We start from the raw sequence: 17,325 nt of genomic DNA on the forward strand, positions 1-17,325 counted from the left end.
CAGGTTTTTGCCTGCCATATGAGTTATGTTATACTCACAGATATCAATCAAACAGTTTTAGAAACTTCAGAGTGTTTTCTATCCAATACTAATAATACTATGCATATATTAGCAACAGAGACTGAGGAGCAGGCCGTTTACTCTGGGCACCTTTCATCCAAGCTACTCAATACGGCCCCTGCAGACATTTAAAATATTTTTTTTGTGTGTATATTTTGTTATTTTATTTGTATGTTTAGCTCACATAATATATTTTAAATGTATTCATTAATGAGTCTGTAATATAATAAACATGACAGAAACAAATGTAGACGTTAATAAATGGTGGGTGAGTTCCAAGATGGAGGCGCGACAGCTTCTAAACAGAGCCCCCTGACAGTCATCTAGTCTATATATAAACCATTGGTGTTTCAGCCTTTGGTTGCTACTTAAAGTGCATTTGACTCCTTTGACAATACTGACAAAGTTTCCACTACCAGACACACAACAACAATGTACATATTCCATCAGTAACCAGGGGACTCTGTCTGGACTATTCATTCCATTAGTAACCAGGGGACTCTGCCTGGACTATTCCATCAGTAACCAGGGGACTCTGTCTGGACTATTCATTCCATTAGTAACCAGGGGACTCTGCCTGGACTATTCCATCAGTAACCAGGGGACTCTGTCTGGACTATTCCATCAGTAACCAGGGGACTCTGTCTGGACTATTCATTCCATCAGTAACCAGGGGACTCTGCCTGGACTATTCCATCAGTAACCAGGGGACTCTGTCTGGACTATTCCATTAGTAACCAGGGGACTCTGTCTGGACTATTCATTCCATCAGTAACCAGGGGACTCTGTCTGGACCTTCCCATCAGTAACCAGGGGACTCTGTCTGGACTATTCATTCCATCAGTAACCAGGGGACTCTGTCTGGACTATTCCATTAGTAACCAGGGGACTCTGTCTGGACTATTCCATCAGTAACCAGGGGACTCTGTCTGGACTATTCATTCCATCAGTAACCAGGGGACTCTGTCTGGACTGTCCCATTAGTAACCAGGGGACTCTGCCTGGACTATTCCATCAGTAACCAGGGGACTCTGTCAGGACTATTCATTCCATCAGTAACCAGGGGACTCTGTCTGGACTATTCATTCCATCAGTAACCAGGGGACTCTGTCTGGACTATTCATTCCATCAGTAACCAGGGGACTCTGCCAGGACTATTCATTCCATCAGTAACCAGGGACTCTGTCTGGACTATTCCATCAGTAAACCAGGGGACTCTGTCTGGACTATTCCATTAGTAACCAGGGACTCTGTCTGGACTATTCATTCCATTAGTAACCAGGGGACTCTGTCTGGACTATTCCATTAGTAACCAGGGGACTCTGTCTGGACTATTCCATCAGTAACCAGGGGACTCTGCCAGGACTATTCATTCCATCAGTAACCAGGGGACTCTGTCTGGACTATTCATTCCATCAGTAACCAGGGGACTCTGCCAGGACTATTCATTCCATCAGTAACCAGGGGACTCTGTCTGGACTATTCCATCAGTAACCAGGGGACTCTGTCTGGACTATTCCATCAGTAACCAGGGGACTCTGTCTGGACTATTCATTCCATCAGTAACCAGGGGGACTCTGTCTGGACTATTCCATCAGTAAATCAGGGACTCTGTCTGGACTATTCATTCCATCAGTAACCAGGGACTCTGCCAGGACTATTCATTCCATCAGTAACCAGGGGACTCTGTCTGACTATTCCATCAGTAACCAGGGGACTCTGTCTGGACTATTCCATTAGTAACCAGGGGACTCTGTCTGGACTATTCATTCCATTAGTAACCAGGGGACTCTGTCTGGACTATTCCATTAGTAACCAAATACTCTGTCTGGACTATTCCATCAGTAACCTCTGCCCAGGACTATTCATTCCATCAGTAACCAGGGACTCTGCCAGGACTATTCATTCCATCAGTAACCAGGGACTCTGTCTGGACTATTCATTCCATCAGTAACCAGGGGACTCTGTCTGGACTATTCCATCAGTAACCGGGGACTCTGTCTGGACTATTCCATCAGTAACCAGGGGACTCTGTCTGGACTATTCCATCAGTAACCAGGGGACTCTGTCTGGACTATTCATTCCATCAGTAACCAGGGGACTCTGTCTGGACTATTCCATCAGTAACCAGGGGACTCTGTCTGGACTATTCATTCCATCAGTAACCAGGGGACTCTGTCTGGACTATTCATTCCATCAGTAACCAGGGGACTCTGTCTGGACTATTCATTCCATCAGTAACCAGGGGACTCTGTCTGGACTATTCATTCCATCAGTAACCAGGGGACTCTGTCTGGACTATTCATTCCATCAGTAACCAGGGGACTCTGTCTGGACTATTCCATTAGTAACCAGGGGACTCTGTCTGGACTATTCCATCAGTAACCAGGGGACTCTGTCTGGGCTATTCATTCCATCAGTAACCAGGGGACTCTGTCTGGACTATTCATTCCATCAGTAACCAGGGGACTCTGTCTGGACTATTCCATTAGTAACCAGGGGACTCTGTCTGGACTATTCCATCAGTAACCAGGGGACTCTGTCTGGACTATTCATTCCATCAGTAACCAGGGGACTCTGTCTGGACTGTCCCATTAGTAACCAGGGGACTCTGCCTGGACTATTCCATCAGTAACCAGGGGACTCTGTCAGGACTATTCATTCCATCAGTAACCAGGGGACTCTGTCTGGACTATTCATTCCATCAGTAACCAGGGGACTCTGTCTGGACTATTCATTCCATCAGTAACCAGGGGACTCTGCCAGGACTATTCATTCCATCAGTAACCAGGGGACTCTGTCTGGACTATTCCATCAGTAACCAGGGGACTCTGTCTGGACTATTCCATTAGTAACCAGGGGACTCTGTCTGGACTATTCATTCCATTAGTAACCAGGGGACTCTGTCTGGACTATTCCATTAGTAACCAGGGGACTCTGTCTGGACTATTCCATCAGTAACCAGGGGACTCTGCCAGGACTATTCATTCCATCAGTAACCAGGGGACTCTGTCTGGACTATTCATTCCATCAGTAACCAGGGGACTCTGCCAGGACTATTCATTCCATCAGTAACCAGGGGACTCTGTCTGGACTATTCCATCAGTAACCAGGGGACTCTGTCTGGACTATTCCATCAGTAACCAGGGGACTCTGTCTGGACTATTCATTCCATCAGTAACCAGGGGACTCTGTCTGGACTATTCCATCAGTAACCAGGGGACTCTGTCTGGACTATTCATTCCATCAGTAACCAGGGGACTCTGCCAGGACTATTCATTCCATCAGTAACCAGGGGACTCTGTCTGGACTATTCCATCAGTAACCAGGGGACTCTGTCTGGACTATTCCATTAGTAACCAGGGGACTCTGTCTGGACTATTCATTCCATTAGTAACCAGGGGACTCTGTCTGGACTATTCCATTAGTAACCAGGGGACTCTGTCTGGACTATTCCATCAGTAACCAGGGGACTCTGCCAGGACTATTCATTCCATCAGTAACCAGGGGACTCTGCCAGGACTATTCATTCCATCAGTAACCAGGGGACTCTGTCTGGACTATTCATTCCATCAGTAACCAGGGGACTCTGTCTGGACTATTCCATCAGTAACCAGGGGACTCTGTCTGGACTATTCCATCAGTAACCAGGGGACTCTGTCTGGACTATTCCATCAGTAACCAGGGGACTCTGTCTGGACTATTCATTCCATCAGTAACCAGGGGACTCTGTCTGGACTATTCCATCAGTAACCAGGGGACTCTGTCTGGACTATTCATTCCATCAGTAACCAGGGGACTCTGTCTGGACTATTCATTCCATCAGTAACCAGGGGACTCTGTCTGGACTATTCATTCCATCAGTAACCAGGGGACTCTGTCTGGACTATTCATTCCATCAGTAACCAGGGGACTCTGTCTGGACTATTCATTCCATCAGTAACCAGGGGACTCTGTCTGGACTATTCCATTAGTAACCAGGGGACTCTGTCTGGACTATTCCATCAGTAACCAGGGGACTCTGTCTGGGCTATTCATTCCATCAGTAACCAGGGGACTCTGTCTGGACTATTCATTCCATCAGTAACCAGGGGACTCTGTCTGGACTATTCCATCAGTAACCAGGGGACTCTGCCAGGACTATTCATTCCATTAGTAACCAGGGGACTCTGTCTGGACTATTCCATTAGTAACCAGGGGACTCTGTCTGGACTATTCCATCAGTAACCAGGGGACTCTGTCTGGGCTATTCATTCCATTAGTAACCAGGGGACTCTGTCTGGACTATTCCATTAGTAACCAGGGGACTCTGTCTGGACTATTCATTGTTTGCCCTTTTGATTGTTTATTTGGATCAATTTCCCATCTCATATGTGACCAGTAGTAAATGTACCGTAACTGTTAATCCCTGTTATTTGGTTGTATTAATATATGTTAATGCATTGTATTACTAATTAGGCCTTCGGTCATTTACCGTTCTCATTCTCCGAGTGGAAACGTTGTTTGCAGTGTTCACAACTTGCTACTACACTGGGAGAAACAAGTTTTGGTTTATTTCCTAAACTATAAATGTATGAGTTTTGTTCATTTTTTCATGTTCTTTTGCTTGGAGTGTTCCATGTGAGCAATGAGCATCGGTCTGCTTTCTCGGTCTTGTTAATGTTAAGGGAACGCGAGCACCTGAGCACACAGAAGTAGCATTCCTGGCCTGCTGCGTGCAACTCTAGGAAAATGCCCATTTGGGGATGTCTGATTTCTGATTGTCTTAACTCACCACGTCCACCACTAATAAACTGAGCTTCTCAGTAATGATTTCTTCGCCTCAAACAGTAAGTCAACGAAGTCTGTTTTTTAAATTTTATTTTTAACATCCATTGTTAATGATAACCTAATAGTTCCTCACAGTAGGCCTATTTGAAAAATCTTTCCGACAATCTCCCCCCTCGATAATCACCAAGCAAAAATATACTCATCTGAAGATCCCATATATTCTTTTTAAAGTCATAAAATAACTTTCTCTTGCACAAAAAAACAGCTGTCTGTCCCGAGCTCACTCGGGTGGAAACACGAGAATAGTTAGTATAGTTAGAATAGTTAGTTAATAGTAGTTAGTTAATAGTTAATAGTTAATAGAATAGTTAGTTAATAGAATAGTTAGTATAGTTAGAATAGGCAACAACATCGTCTATGGGCACAAACCTGGCCCAGACACGAATGGTGTAAAAAGTGCTCTTTTTTGACAAGTCACGGTTTTGTCTCACCAGGGGTGATGGTTGGATTCGCGTTTATTGTCGAAGGAATGAGCGTTACAACGAGGCCTGTACTCTGGAGCGGGATCGTTTTGGAGGTGGAGGGTCTGACATGGTCTGGGGCGGTGTGTCACAGCATCATCGGACTGAGCTTGTTGTCATTGCAGGCAACCTCAACGCTGTGCGTTACAGGGAAGACATCCTCCTCCCTCATGTGGTACCCTTCCTGCAGGCTCATCCTGACCTGACCCTCCAACATGACAATGCCACCAGCTGTACTGCTGGTTCTGTGCCTGATTTTCTGCAAGACAGGAATGTCAGTGTTCTGCCATGGCCAGCGAAGAACCCAGATCTCAATCCCATTGAGCACGTCTGGGACCTGTTGGATTGGAGGGTGAGGGGCTAGGGCCATTCCCCCCCAGAAATGTCTGAGAACTTTCAAGTGCCTTGGTGGAAGAGTGGGGTAACATCTCACAGCAAGAACTGGCAAATCTGATGCAGTTTAAAAATACCAAATTTAAATATTTAACATTGTTGAAAATATATGTGTTATACATCAAAATAAAGCTTAACTTCTTGTTAATCCAGCCGCTGTGTCAGATTTCAAAAAGGCTTTACGGCGAAAGCAAAACATGCTATTATCTGAGGACAGCGCCCCACATACAAACACATGAAAATCACATTTCAACCAGGCAGGTGCGCCACAAAAGTCAGAAATAGCGATATAATTCATGCTTTACCTTTGAAGATCTTCTTCTGTTGGCACTCCAAAAGGTCCCAGCTACATCACAAATGGTCCTTTTGTTCGATAATGTCCTTCTTTATTTCCCAAAAATGTCCATTTATTTGGAGTGTTTGATTCAGAAATACACCGGTTTCAACTCACCCAACATGCCTACAAAGTATCTAATAAGTCACCTGTAAACTTGGTTCAAACATTTCAAACAACATTCCTAATCTAACCTCAGGTACCCTAAAACGTAAATAATCGATACAATTTAGATGGAATAAACTGTTTCCAATACCAGATAAAAACAACGTGAAGCACGCTCCAGTATACTCGCATCAAAACAGTAGAGTCCACCTGGAGTGACACTTACAATGAATAGCATTACTTCTTAATTTCTCAAAAGAAAAACATTGAATAATTTCTAAAGACTGTTGACATCTAGTGAACTGCAACCAGGTTCCTAATAATAAGGGTATCCCATAGAAAACTATTGGAAAATCCTATGACCTCCATTATTTTTTTCCCTGGATGGTTTGTCCTCGGGGTTTCGCCTGCCATATCAGTTCTGTTATACTCACAGACATTATTTGAACAGTTTTAGAAACTGTAGAGTGTTTTCTATCCAAATCTACCAATATGCATATCCTAGCTTTACTTTAATTTTCATCTGGAGGTGAAAATACTACCCAAGAGAGGTTAATGCAGCTGGTGGCCACACCAGATACTGAATGTTAGTTTTGATTTTGATCCCCCCTTTGTTCAGGGACACATTATTCCACTTTTGTTAGTCACATGTCTGTGGAACTTGTTCAGTTTATGTCTGTTGTTGAATCTTGTTATGTTCATACAAATATTTACACATGTTAAGTTTGCTGAAAATAAACGCATTTGACAGTGAGAGGACGTTTCTTTTTTTGCTGAGTTTATTTGCACAGTAAAATCTTCCCACAGTGTGTTTCTCCGTCTTTCAATCGGTTAGATGGTTTACTATAGGTTGTAGAAATACATTAGGATAGAGGAATACATTAGGATAATGGAGTTGATTGGTTTCCTGTTTCCTGTTTTTCAATTGGTTAGAATGGTTTACTATAGGTTGTAGAAATACATTAGGATAGAGGAATACATTAGGATAATGGAGTTGATTGGTTTCTTGTTTCCTGTTTTTAAATGGGTTAGAATGGTTTTCTATGGGTTGGTGAACTACGTTAGGATAATGGAGTGTGTTTGTAATGCATAGTCACCAAGCCACAGGGGTGCTGTGACTTTCCCAAAGCTGACTACGACACACATTTGATTTATTCTGGCCAGCTGGACCAGGCCTGCTGATGCGTACAGAGTAACTCAGCACGTCTCCATGCTAATAAACAACCCTAACAATGTTGGTATTCAGAGGACATGTCTTGGTAGCAGGATGGCTCAACAGCAGCTGTGTGCTCTGACTGAGACGGAGGGAATATGTTTAGCTAAGATAGCTCTAGCATTCTAAATGAACCTGAGTGAGCTGAAGACAAGTAGCATCCCAATATGTAAGATAGATTAAGAGGTCTGGACATTTGGCAGCAGGTTTAAGGCCCGTTCCAGCTGCTTCCTCAATCACTTTAGCCTACTAAGCTAACCTTACCTAGTTAACCTAACCAAGTTAACTAAAACTGTCTCTGTTTTCTTGTGTCTGTAGGCTAGGTGACCAGTTCTACCGGGAGGCCATAGAACACTGTCGCAGCTACAACGCCCGTCTGTGTGCCGAGCGGAGCGTCCGTATGCCCTTCCTGGACAACCAAACTGGCGTGGCCCAGAACAACTGCTACATCTGGATGGAACAGCGCCACCGCGGGCCAGGTGGGTGAACTGCAGGCTGGGGAAGAGAAATGGCACGTGCACACACACACACGGGCGACACTTGATAGCCCTTCAAAACAAAGTTTATTTGTCACGTGAGCCGAATACAACAGGTTTAGACCTTACAGTGAAATGCTGACTTACAGGCTCCAATAGTGCAAAAAAGGTAAAGAAATAAAACAACAGTAAAAAGACAGGCTAAATACAGTAGCGAGGCTATAAAAGTAGCGAGGCTACATACAGACACCGGTTAGTCAGGCTGATTGAGGTAGTATGTACATGTAGATATGGTTAAAGTGACTATGCATATATGATGAACAGAAAGTAGCAGTAGCGTAAAAGAGGGGTTGGTGGGTGGTGGGTGGGACACAATGCAGATAGCCCGGTTAGCCAATGTGCAGGAGCACTGGTTGCTCAGCCCAATTGAGGTAGTGTGTACATGAATGTATAGTTAAAGTGACTATGCATATATGATAAACAGAGTAGCAGCAGTGTAAAAGGACGGGTTGGGGGGAGGGGGGCACACAATGCAAATAGTCTGGGTAGCCATTTGATTACCGGTTCAGGAGTCTTATGGCTTGGGTTTAAAAACTGTTGAGAAGCCTTTTTGTCCTAGACATGGCACTCAGGTACCGCTTGCCATGTGGTGGTAGAGAGAACAGTCTATGGCTGGGGTCTTTGACAATTTTTAGGGCCTTCCTCTGACACCGCCTGGTGTAGAGGTCCTGGATGGCAGGAAGCTTAGCCCCAGTGATGTACTGGGCCGTACACACTACCCTCTGTAGTGCCTTGCGGTCAGAGGCCGAGGAATTGCCGTACCAGGCAGTGATGCAACCGGTCAGGATGCTCTCGATGTTGCAGCTGTAGAACCTTTTGAGGATCTCAGGATCCATGCCAAATATTTTTAGTTTCCTGAGGGGGAATAGGCTTTGTCGTGCAGTCTTCATGACTGTCTTGGTGTGTTTGGACCATTCTAATTTGTTGTTGATGTGGACACCAAGGAACTTGAAGCTCTCAACCTGCTCCACAACAGCCCCGTCGATGAGAATGGTGGTGTGCTCGGTCCTCCTTTTCCTGTAGTCCACAATCATCTCCTTAGTCTTGGTTACGTTGAGGGATAGGTTGTTATTCTGGCACCACCCGGCCAGGTCTCTGACCTCCTCCCTATAGGCTCGTCATTGTCAGTGATCAGGCCTACCACTGTTGTGTCGTCTGCAAACTTAATGGTGGTGTTGGAGTTGTGCCTGGCCATGCAGGCGTGGGTGAACAGGGAGTACAGGAGGGGACTGAGCACGCACCCCTGGGCAGCTCCAGTGTTGAGGATCAGCGTGGCAGATGTGTTGCTACCTACCCTCACCACCTGGGGGCGGCCTGTCAGGAAGTCCAGGATCCAGTTGCAGAGGGAGGTGTTTAGTCCCAGGATAGTGTGATCACACAGTTGTCCGGAACAGCTGGTGCTCTCATGCATGCCTCAGTGTTGCTTGCCTCGAAGCGAGTTTAGAAGTGATTTATCTCATCTGGTAGGCTCATGTCACTGGGCAGCTCGCGGCTGTGCTTCTCTTTGTAGTCTGTAATAGTTTGCAAGCCCTGCCACATAAGACGAGCGTCGGAGCCAGTATAGTACGATTCAATCTTAGCCCTGTATTGATGCTTTCAGTGTCTGTAGATACATTTCTGGTCTTAATAAACTAAACAGTTTTTTATGGTTTTAAAACCAGAAGACTGTTTACAGTCATGATTACATCTAGAACATAGACCTGGGCGATATGGACAAAAATCCATATTTATCCATATTATTCCATATCATTCCATATTATTCCATATTAATCCATATGAATCCATATTATTCCATATTATTCCATATTAATCCATATTATTCCATATTAATCCATATTATTCCATATTAATCCATATTATTCCATATTAATCCATATGAATCCATATTATTCCATATTAATCCATATGAATCCATATTATTCCATATTAATCCATATTATTCCATATTAATCCATATTATTCCATATTAATCCATATGAATCCATATTATTCCATATTAATCCATATGAATCCATATTATTCCATATTAATCCATATTATTCCATATTAATCCATATTATTCCATATTAATCCATATTATTCCATATTAATCCATATTATTCCATATTATTCCATATCATTCCATATTATTCCATATTAATCCATATGAATCCATATTATTCCATATTAATCCATATTAATCCATATTATTCCATATTAATCCATATTAATCCATATGAATCCATATTATTCCATATTAATCCATATAAATCCATATACATTCATATTATTCCATATTAATCCATATAAATCCACATTATTCCATATTAATCCATATTATTCCATATTATTCCATATTAATCCATATTATTCCATATTAATCCATATTAATCCATATTAATCCATATTATTCCATATTAATCCATATTATTCCATATTATTCCATATTAATCCATATTAGTTACAACATTAATGTGCATCAGTTTTAATTTTCTTATCCTTTAAACTACTACTACTGGTTTGATGGTTGTAGTCCTCAATTTGTTCCGTTAACAATCACCCATATAAGCAAACTTCACATTTCTCAAATGTAGGCTACTTATCGTAACGGTACCAGGTGTATGCTACTTATCATAACGATATCAAGTGTAGGCTACTTATCGTAACGATATCAAGTGTAGGCTACTTATCGTAACGATATCAAGTGTAGGCTACTTATCGTAACGATATCAAGTGTAGGCTACTTATCGTAACGATATCAAGTGTAGGCTACTTATCGTAACGATATCAAGTGTAGGCTACTTATCGTAATGGTATCAAGTGTAGGCTACTAATCGTAACGGTATCATTTCTCAAGTGTAGGCTACTAATCGTAGAGAAAGAGAGAGAGAGAGATAATCAGAGAGATAATCAGAGAGAGAATCAGAGAGGGAGAGTCAGAGAGGGAGAGAGAGATAGTCAGAGAGAGAGAGAGAGATAGTCAGAGAGAGAGAGTCAGAATAAATACATATAATTCCAGGGCCCAGGCTGCTAGATGAAGGGAGAGACTATTAGCCCAGACTGCTAGATGAAGGGAGAGAGTATTAAGCCCAGACTGATAAATGAAGGGAGAGGCCATTTGCCCAGACTGCTAGATGGAGAGAGTATTTGCCCAGACTGATAGATGGAGGGAGAGTATTTGCCCAGACTGATAGATGAAGGGAGAGGCTATTTGCCCAGACTGATAGATGAAGGGAGAGGCTATTTGCCCAGACTGCTAGATGAAGGGAGAGGCTATTTGCCCAGACTGCAAGATGAAGGGAGAGGCTATTTGCCCAGACTGCTAGATGAAGGGAGAGGCTATTTGCCCAGACTGCTAGATGAAGGGAGAGGCTATTTGTGTCCAGCTCTTAGTGAACTGGCCAATCAGGGGTCTAGAGGAGGATGAGGTGGCCAATCAGCGGTCTAGAGGAGGATGAGGTGGCCAATCAGCGGTCTAGAGGAGGATGAGCTGGCCAATCAGCGGTCTAGAGGAGGATGAGCTGGCCAATCAGCAGTCTAGAGGAGGATGAGCTGGCCAATCAGCAGTCTAGAGGAGGATGAGCTGGCCAATCAGCGGTCTACTCGCATGAACATTTTTAATGACCAATATACATTTACATTTAAGTCATTTAGCAGACGCTCTTATCCAGAGCGACTTACAAATTGGGCCACACCATTCTGTTGTTTGGGGTAGGCCACACCATTCTGTTGTTGGGGTAGGCCACACCATTCTGTGTTTGAGGTAGGCCACACCATTCTGTGTTTGGGGTAGGCCACACCATTCTGTGTTTGGGGTAGGCCACACCATTCTGTTGTTTGGTGTACGCCACACCATTCTGTTGTTTGGAGTCGCCACACCATTCTGTTGTTTCTGTTTGGGTAGGCCACACCATTCTGTGTTTGGGGTAGGCCACACCATTCTGTTGTTTGGGGTAGGCCACACCATTCTGTTGTTTGGGGTAGGCCACACCATTCTGTTGTTTGGGGTAGGCCACACCATTCTGTTGTTTGGGGTAGGCCACACCATTCTGTTGTTTGGGGTAGGCCACACCATTCTGTTGTTTGGGGTAGGCCACACCATTCTGTTGTTTGGGGTAGGCCACACCATTCTGTTGTTTGGGGTAGGCCACACCATTCTGTGTTTGGGGTAGCCACACCATTCTGTGTTTGGGGTAGGCCACACCATTCTGTTGTTTGGGGTAGCGCCACCATTCTGTTGTTTGGGGTAGGCCACACCATTCTGTGTTTGGGGTAGGCCACACCATTCTGTTGTTTGGGGTAGGCCCCACCATTCTGTTGTTTGGGGTACGCCACACCATTCTGTGTTTGGGGTAGGCCACACCATTCCGTGTTTGGGGTAGGCCACACCATTCTGTTGTTTGGGGTAGGCCACACCATTCTGTTGTTTGGGGTAGGCCACACCATTCTGTTGTTTGGGGTAGGCCACACCATTCTGTGTTTGGGGTAGGCCACACCATTCTGTTGTTTGGGGTAGGCCACACCATTCTGTTGTTTGGGGTACGCCACACCATTCTGTTGTTTGGGGAACGCCACACCATTCTGTTGTTTGGGGTAGGCCCCACCATTCTGTGTTTGGGATACGCCACACCATTCTGTTGTTTGGGGTACGCCACACCATTCTGTTGTTTGGGGTAGGCCACACCATTCTGTTGTTTGGGGTAGGCCACACCATTCTGTTGTTTGGGGTAGGCCACACCATTCTGTTGTTTGGGGTAGGCCACACCATTCTGTTGTTTGGGGTAGGCCACACCATTCTGTTGTTTGGGGTAGGCCACACCATTCTGTTGTTTGGGGTAGGCCACACCATTCTGTGTTTGGGGTAGGCCACACCATTCTGTTGTTTGGGGTAGGCCACACCATTCTGTTGTTTGGGGTAGGCCACACCATTCTGTGTTTGGGGTAGGCCACACCATTCTGTGTTTGGGGTAGGCCACACCATTCTGTTGTTTGGGTAGGCCACACCATTCTGTTGTTTGGGGTAGGTTTTGGGGTAGGCCACACCATTCTGTTTTGGTAGGCCACACCATTCTGTTGTTTGGGGTAGGCCACACCATTCTGTTGTTTGGGGTAGGCCACACCATTCTGTTGTTTGGGGTAGGCCACACCATTCTGTTGTTTGGGGTAGGCCACACCATTCTGTTGTTTGGGGTAGGCCACACCATTCTGTGTTTACCATTCTGTTGTTTGGGAAGGCCACACCATTCTGTTGTTTGGGGAACTGGACATTCTGTTGTTTGGGGTAGGCCCCACCATTCTGTGTTTGGGGTACGCCACACCATTCTGTTGTTTGGGGTACGCCACACCATTCTGTTGTTTGGGGTAGGCCACACCATTCTGTTGTTTGGAGTAGGCCACACCATTCTGTTGTTTGGGGTAGGCCACACCATTCTGTTGTTTGGGGTAGGCCACACCATTCTGTGTTTGGGGTAGGCCACACCATTCTGTGTTTGGGGTAGGCCACACCATTCTGTGTTTGGGGTAGGCCACACCATTCTGTGTTTGGGGTAGGCCACACCATTCTGTGTTTGGGGTAGGCCACACCATTCTGTTGTTTGGGGTAGGCCACACCATTCTGTTGTTTGGGGTAGGCCACACCATTCTGTGTTTGGGGTAGGCCACACCATTCTGTTGTTGGGGTACGCCACACCATTCCAACACAGGAGCGCTGCTTTTGAACATACTTAATTACCATTGTTGGGAAGGAATACTATTTCACTTATATTTGAATTAATTATAGGTCATATTTCATAGAAATCTGGAAACACTGGACAGTTACTTTGAACTATTTTTGTTCTGACACTTTTTGTGTGTGTGTGTGTGTGTGTGTGTGTAGGTCTGGGTGCTGGACAGATGTATGCGTACCCAGCTCGGTGTTGGAGGAAGAAGAGGCGGCTTCACCCCCCTATGGACCCTCAGCTACGACTCTGTGAACTACGACTGGGTAAAAATATATAACACCTCTCTCTCTCTCTCTGTCTCTCTGTCTCTCTCTCTGTCTCTCTGTCTCTCTCTCTGTCTCTCTCTCTGTCTCTCTCTCTCTGTCTCTGTCTCTCTGTCTCTCTGTCTCTGTCTCTCTGTCTCTGTCCCTCTCTCTCTCTCTCTGTCTCTCTCTGTCTCTGTCTCTGTCTCTCTCTGTCTCTCTCTCTCTCTCTCTCTCTCTCTCTCTCTCTCTGTCTCTCTCTCTCTCTCTCTCTCTCTCTCTCTCTGTGTCTCTCTCTCTCTCTCTCTCTCTCTGTGTCTCTCTCTCTCTGTCTCTCTCTCTCTCTCTATCTCTCTCTGTCTCTCTCTCTGTCTGTCTCTCTGTCTCTAACTCCTAAACTTAACCCTAACCTCAACCCTAACCCCTGACCCCTAGCCTAGCTAACTTTAGTCATCTAGCCACTTAGTTAGAATTCATAACATATCATAAGTTTAGCAAATTTGTAACATACTGTACGTTTTGCACAAGTGCATAAGTGATTGTTCATTTCTCAAATGTGTAATATATTGTAGCTTATTGCACATTGATACACCGTGATCGTTGGCAGCTAAACCGCCTAAATGAGAGCATGTTACTCAGAGGTGGTCAATGCAGTCTCTGGCTCAATAACTTCTATTGTCAACTAAGTAAAAATACATAAAGCCGCTAAATAAAAACAGTAGAAAATATATACTGATGAAAATTCAGGTACTTTCAATCATCTCTCTACTCGGCTTGTCTGCATCCCTTTGCTATCGCTAGTGAAGTGTCATATGATACTCTGCCTTTGAGTCCCAAATTGTACCCTCTTACCTTTTGTAGTGCACTGCTGTGGACCTAGGGCCAATAGAGTAATATTTGGGACGCAGATATAGTTTTACCAATAACATATTCAGCTACAGAGGGGGTCGTTATCAGGAGGATACTCCCAGAGTTTGGTATTTGGGCCAAACAACAGTTTATAAATAAATACCGTTGTACATTAATATAGCGTTACCTTTCTCTCTGAAGATTGTTTTAAGCATTTACCATTTTTTTTCAGACAGATTAGAAAGAGTGTGGGAGACAGATTGGTAGGAGACACTGGTAGGAGACAGACTGGTAGGAGACACTGGTAGAGGACAGACTGGTAGGAGACAGACTGGTAGGAGACAGACTGGTAGGAGACACAGTGGTAGAGGACAGACTGGTAGGAGACAGACTGGTAGGAGACACAGTGGTAGAGGACAGACTGGTAGGAGACAGACTGGTAGGAGACACACTGGTAGGAGACAGTGGTAGAGGACAGACTGGTAGGAGACAGTGGTAGAGGACAGACTGGTAGGAGACACACTGGTAGGAGACAGACTGGTAGGAGACATACTGGTAGGAGACACACTGGTAGGAGACAGACTGGTAGGAGACAGTGGTAGAGGACAGACTGGTAGGAGACAGACTAGTAGAAGACAGACTGGTAGAGGACAGACTGGTAGGAGACAGACTGGTAGGAGACAGACTGGTAGGAGACAGTGGTAGAGGACAGACTGGTAGGAGACAGACTGGTAGGAGACAGACTGGTAGGAGACACACTGGTAGGAGACAGACTGGTAGGAGACAGTGGTAGAGGACAGACTGGTAGGAGACAGACTGGTAGGAGACAGACTGGTAGGAGACATACTGGTAGGAGACATACTGGTAGGAGACACACTGGTAGGAGACAGACTGGTAGGAGACCGACTGGTAGGAGACCGACTGGTAGGAGACCGACTGGTAGGAGACAGTGGTAGAGGACAGACTGGTAGGAGACAGACTGGTAGGAGACAGACTGGTAGGAGACATACTGGTAGGAGACAGACTGGTAGGAGACACACTGGTAGGAGACAGACTGGTAGGAGACATACTGGTAGGAGACACACTGGTAGGAGACAGACTGGTAGGAGACAGTGGTAGAGGACAGACTGGTAGGAGACAGACTGGTAGGAGACAGACTGGTAGAGGACAGACTGGTAGGAGACAGACTGGTAGGAGACAGACTGGTAGGAGACAGTGGTAGAGGACAGACTGGGAGGAGACAGACTGGTAGGAGACAGACTGGTAGGAGACAGTGGTAGAGGACAGACTGGTAGGAGACAGACTGGTAGGAGACAGACTGGTAGGAGACAGTGGTAGAGGACAGACTGGTAGGAGACACACTGGTAGGAGACAGACTGGTAGGAGACATACTGGTAGGAGACACACTGGTAGGAGACAGACTGGTAGGAGACAGTGGTAGAGGACAGACTGGTAGGAGACAGACTGGTAGGAGACAGACTGGTAGGAGACATACTGGTAGGAGACAGACTGGTAGGAGACCGACTGGTAGGAGACAGACTGGTAGGAGACACAGTGGTAGGAGACAGACTGGTAGAGGACAGACTGGTAGAGGACAGACTGGTAGAGGACAGACTGGTAGAGGACAGACTGGTAGGAGACAGACTGGTAGGAGACAGACTGGTAGGAGACACAGTGGTAGGGGACAGACTGGTAGGGGACAGACTGGTAGGAGACCGACTGGTAGGAGACCGACTGGTAGGAGACAAACTGGTAGGAGACAGACTGGTAGGAGATTGACTGGTAGGAGACACAGTGGTAGGAGACACAGTGGTAGGAGACAAAGTGGTAGGAGACAGACTGGTAGGAGACAGTGGTAGGAGACAGACTGGTAGAGGACAGACTGGTAGGAGACAGACTGGTAGAGGACAGACTGGTAGGAGACAGACTGGTAGGAGACAGACTGGTAGGAGACAGACTGGTAGGAGACACAGTGGTAGGGGACAGACTGGTAGGGGACAGACTGGTAGGAGACAGACTGGTAGAGGACAGACTGGTAGGAGACAGACTGGTAGGAGACAAACTGGTAGGAGACAGACTGGTAGGAGATTGACTGGTAGGAGACACAGTGGTAGGAGACACAGTGGTAGGAGACAAAGTGGTAGGAGACAGACTGGTAGGAGACAGTGGTAGAGGACAGACTGGTAGGAGACCCACTGGTAGGAGACACACTGGTAGGAGACACAGTGGTAGAGGACAGACTGGTAGGAGACCCACTGGTAGGAGACATACTGGTAGGAGACACAGTGGTAGAGGACAGACTGGTAGGAGACCGACTGGTAGGAGACACAGTGGTAGAGGACAGACTGGTAGGAGACAAAGTGGTAGGAGACAGACTGGTAGGAGACCGACTGGTAGGAGACCGACTGGTAGGAGACAGACTGGTAGGAGACACAGTGGTAGGAGACACAGTGGTAGGAGACAAAGTGGTAGGAGACACAGTGGTAGGAGACAGACTGGTAGGAGACAGTGGTAGGAGACACAGTGGTAGGAGACACAGTGGTAGGAGACAAAGTGATAGGATACAGACTGGTAGGAGACAGTGATAGAGGACAGACTGGTAG

The 17,325-nt window shown here is 45.7% G+C and overlaps 1 protein-coding gene across 1 annotated transcript in view; it reads left to right on the forward strand.

Annotated features, from left to right (window-relative positions):
- LOC115115793 (zinc finger protein DPF3-like) overlaps positions 1-17,325 on the forward strand; it is a 90,480-nt gene that overhangs the window by 39,678 nt on the left and 33,477 nt on the right. The window contains exons 5-6 of the mRNA XM_065026096.1: positions 7,715-7,875; positions 13,787-13,894. Coding sequence (XP_064882168.1) covers positions 7,715-7,875; positions 13,787-13,894 — 269 coding nt within the window. The remainder of the gene's footprint in view (positions 1-7,714; positions 7,876-13,786; positions 13,895-17,325) is intronic.

The sequence above is a fragment of the Oncorhynchus nerka genome, linkage group LG13 (assembly GCF_034236695.1).
Source record: "Oncorhynchus nerka isolate Pitt River linkage group LG13, Oner_Uvic_2.0, whole genome shotgun sequence".
In the NCBI taxonomy this organism is placed as follows: Eukaryota; Metazoa; Chordata; class Actinopteri; order Salmoniformes; family Salmonidae; genus Oncorhynchus; species Oncorhynchus nerka.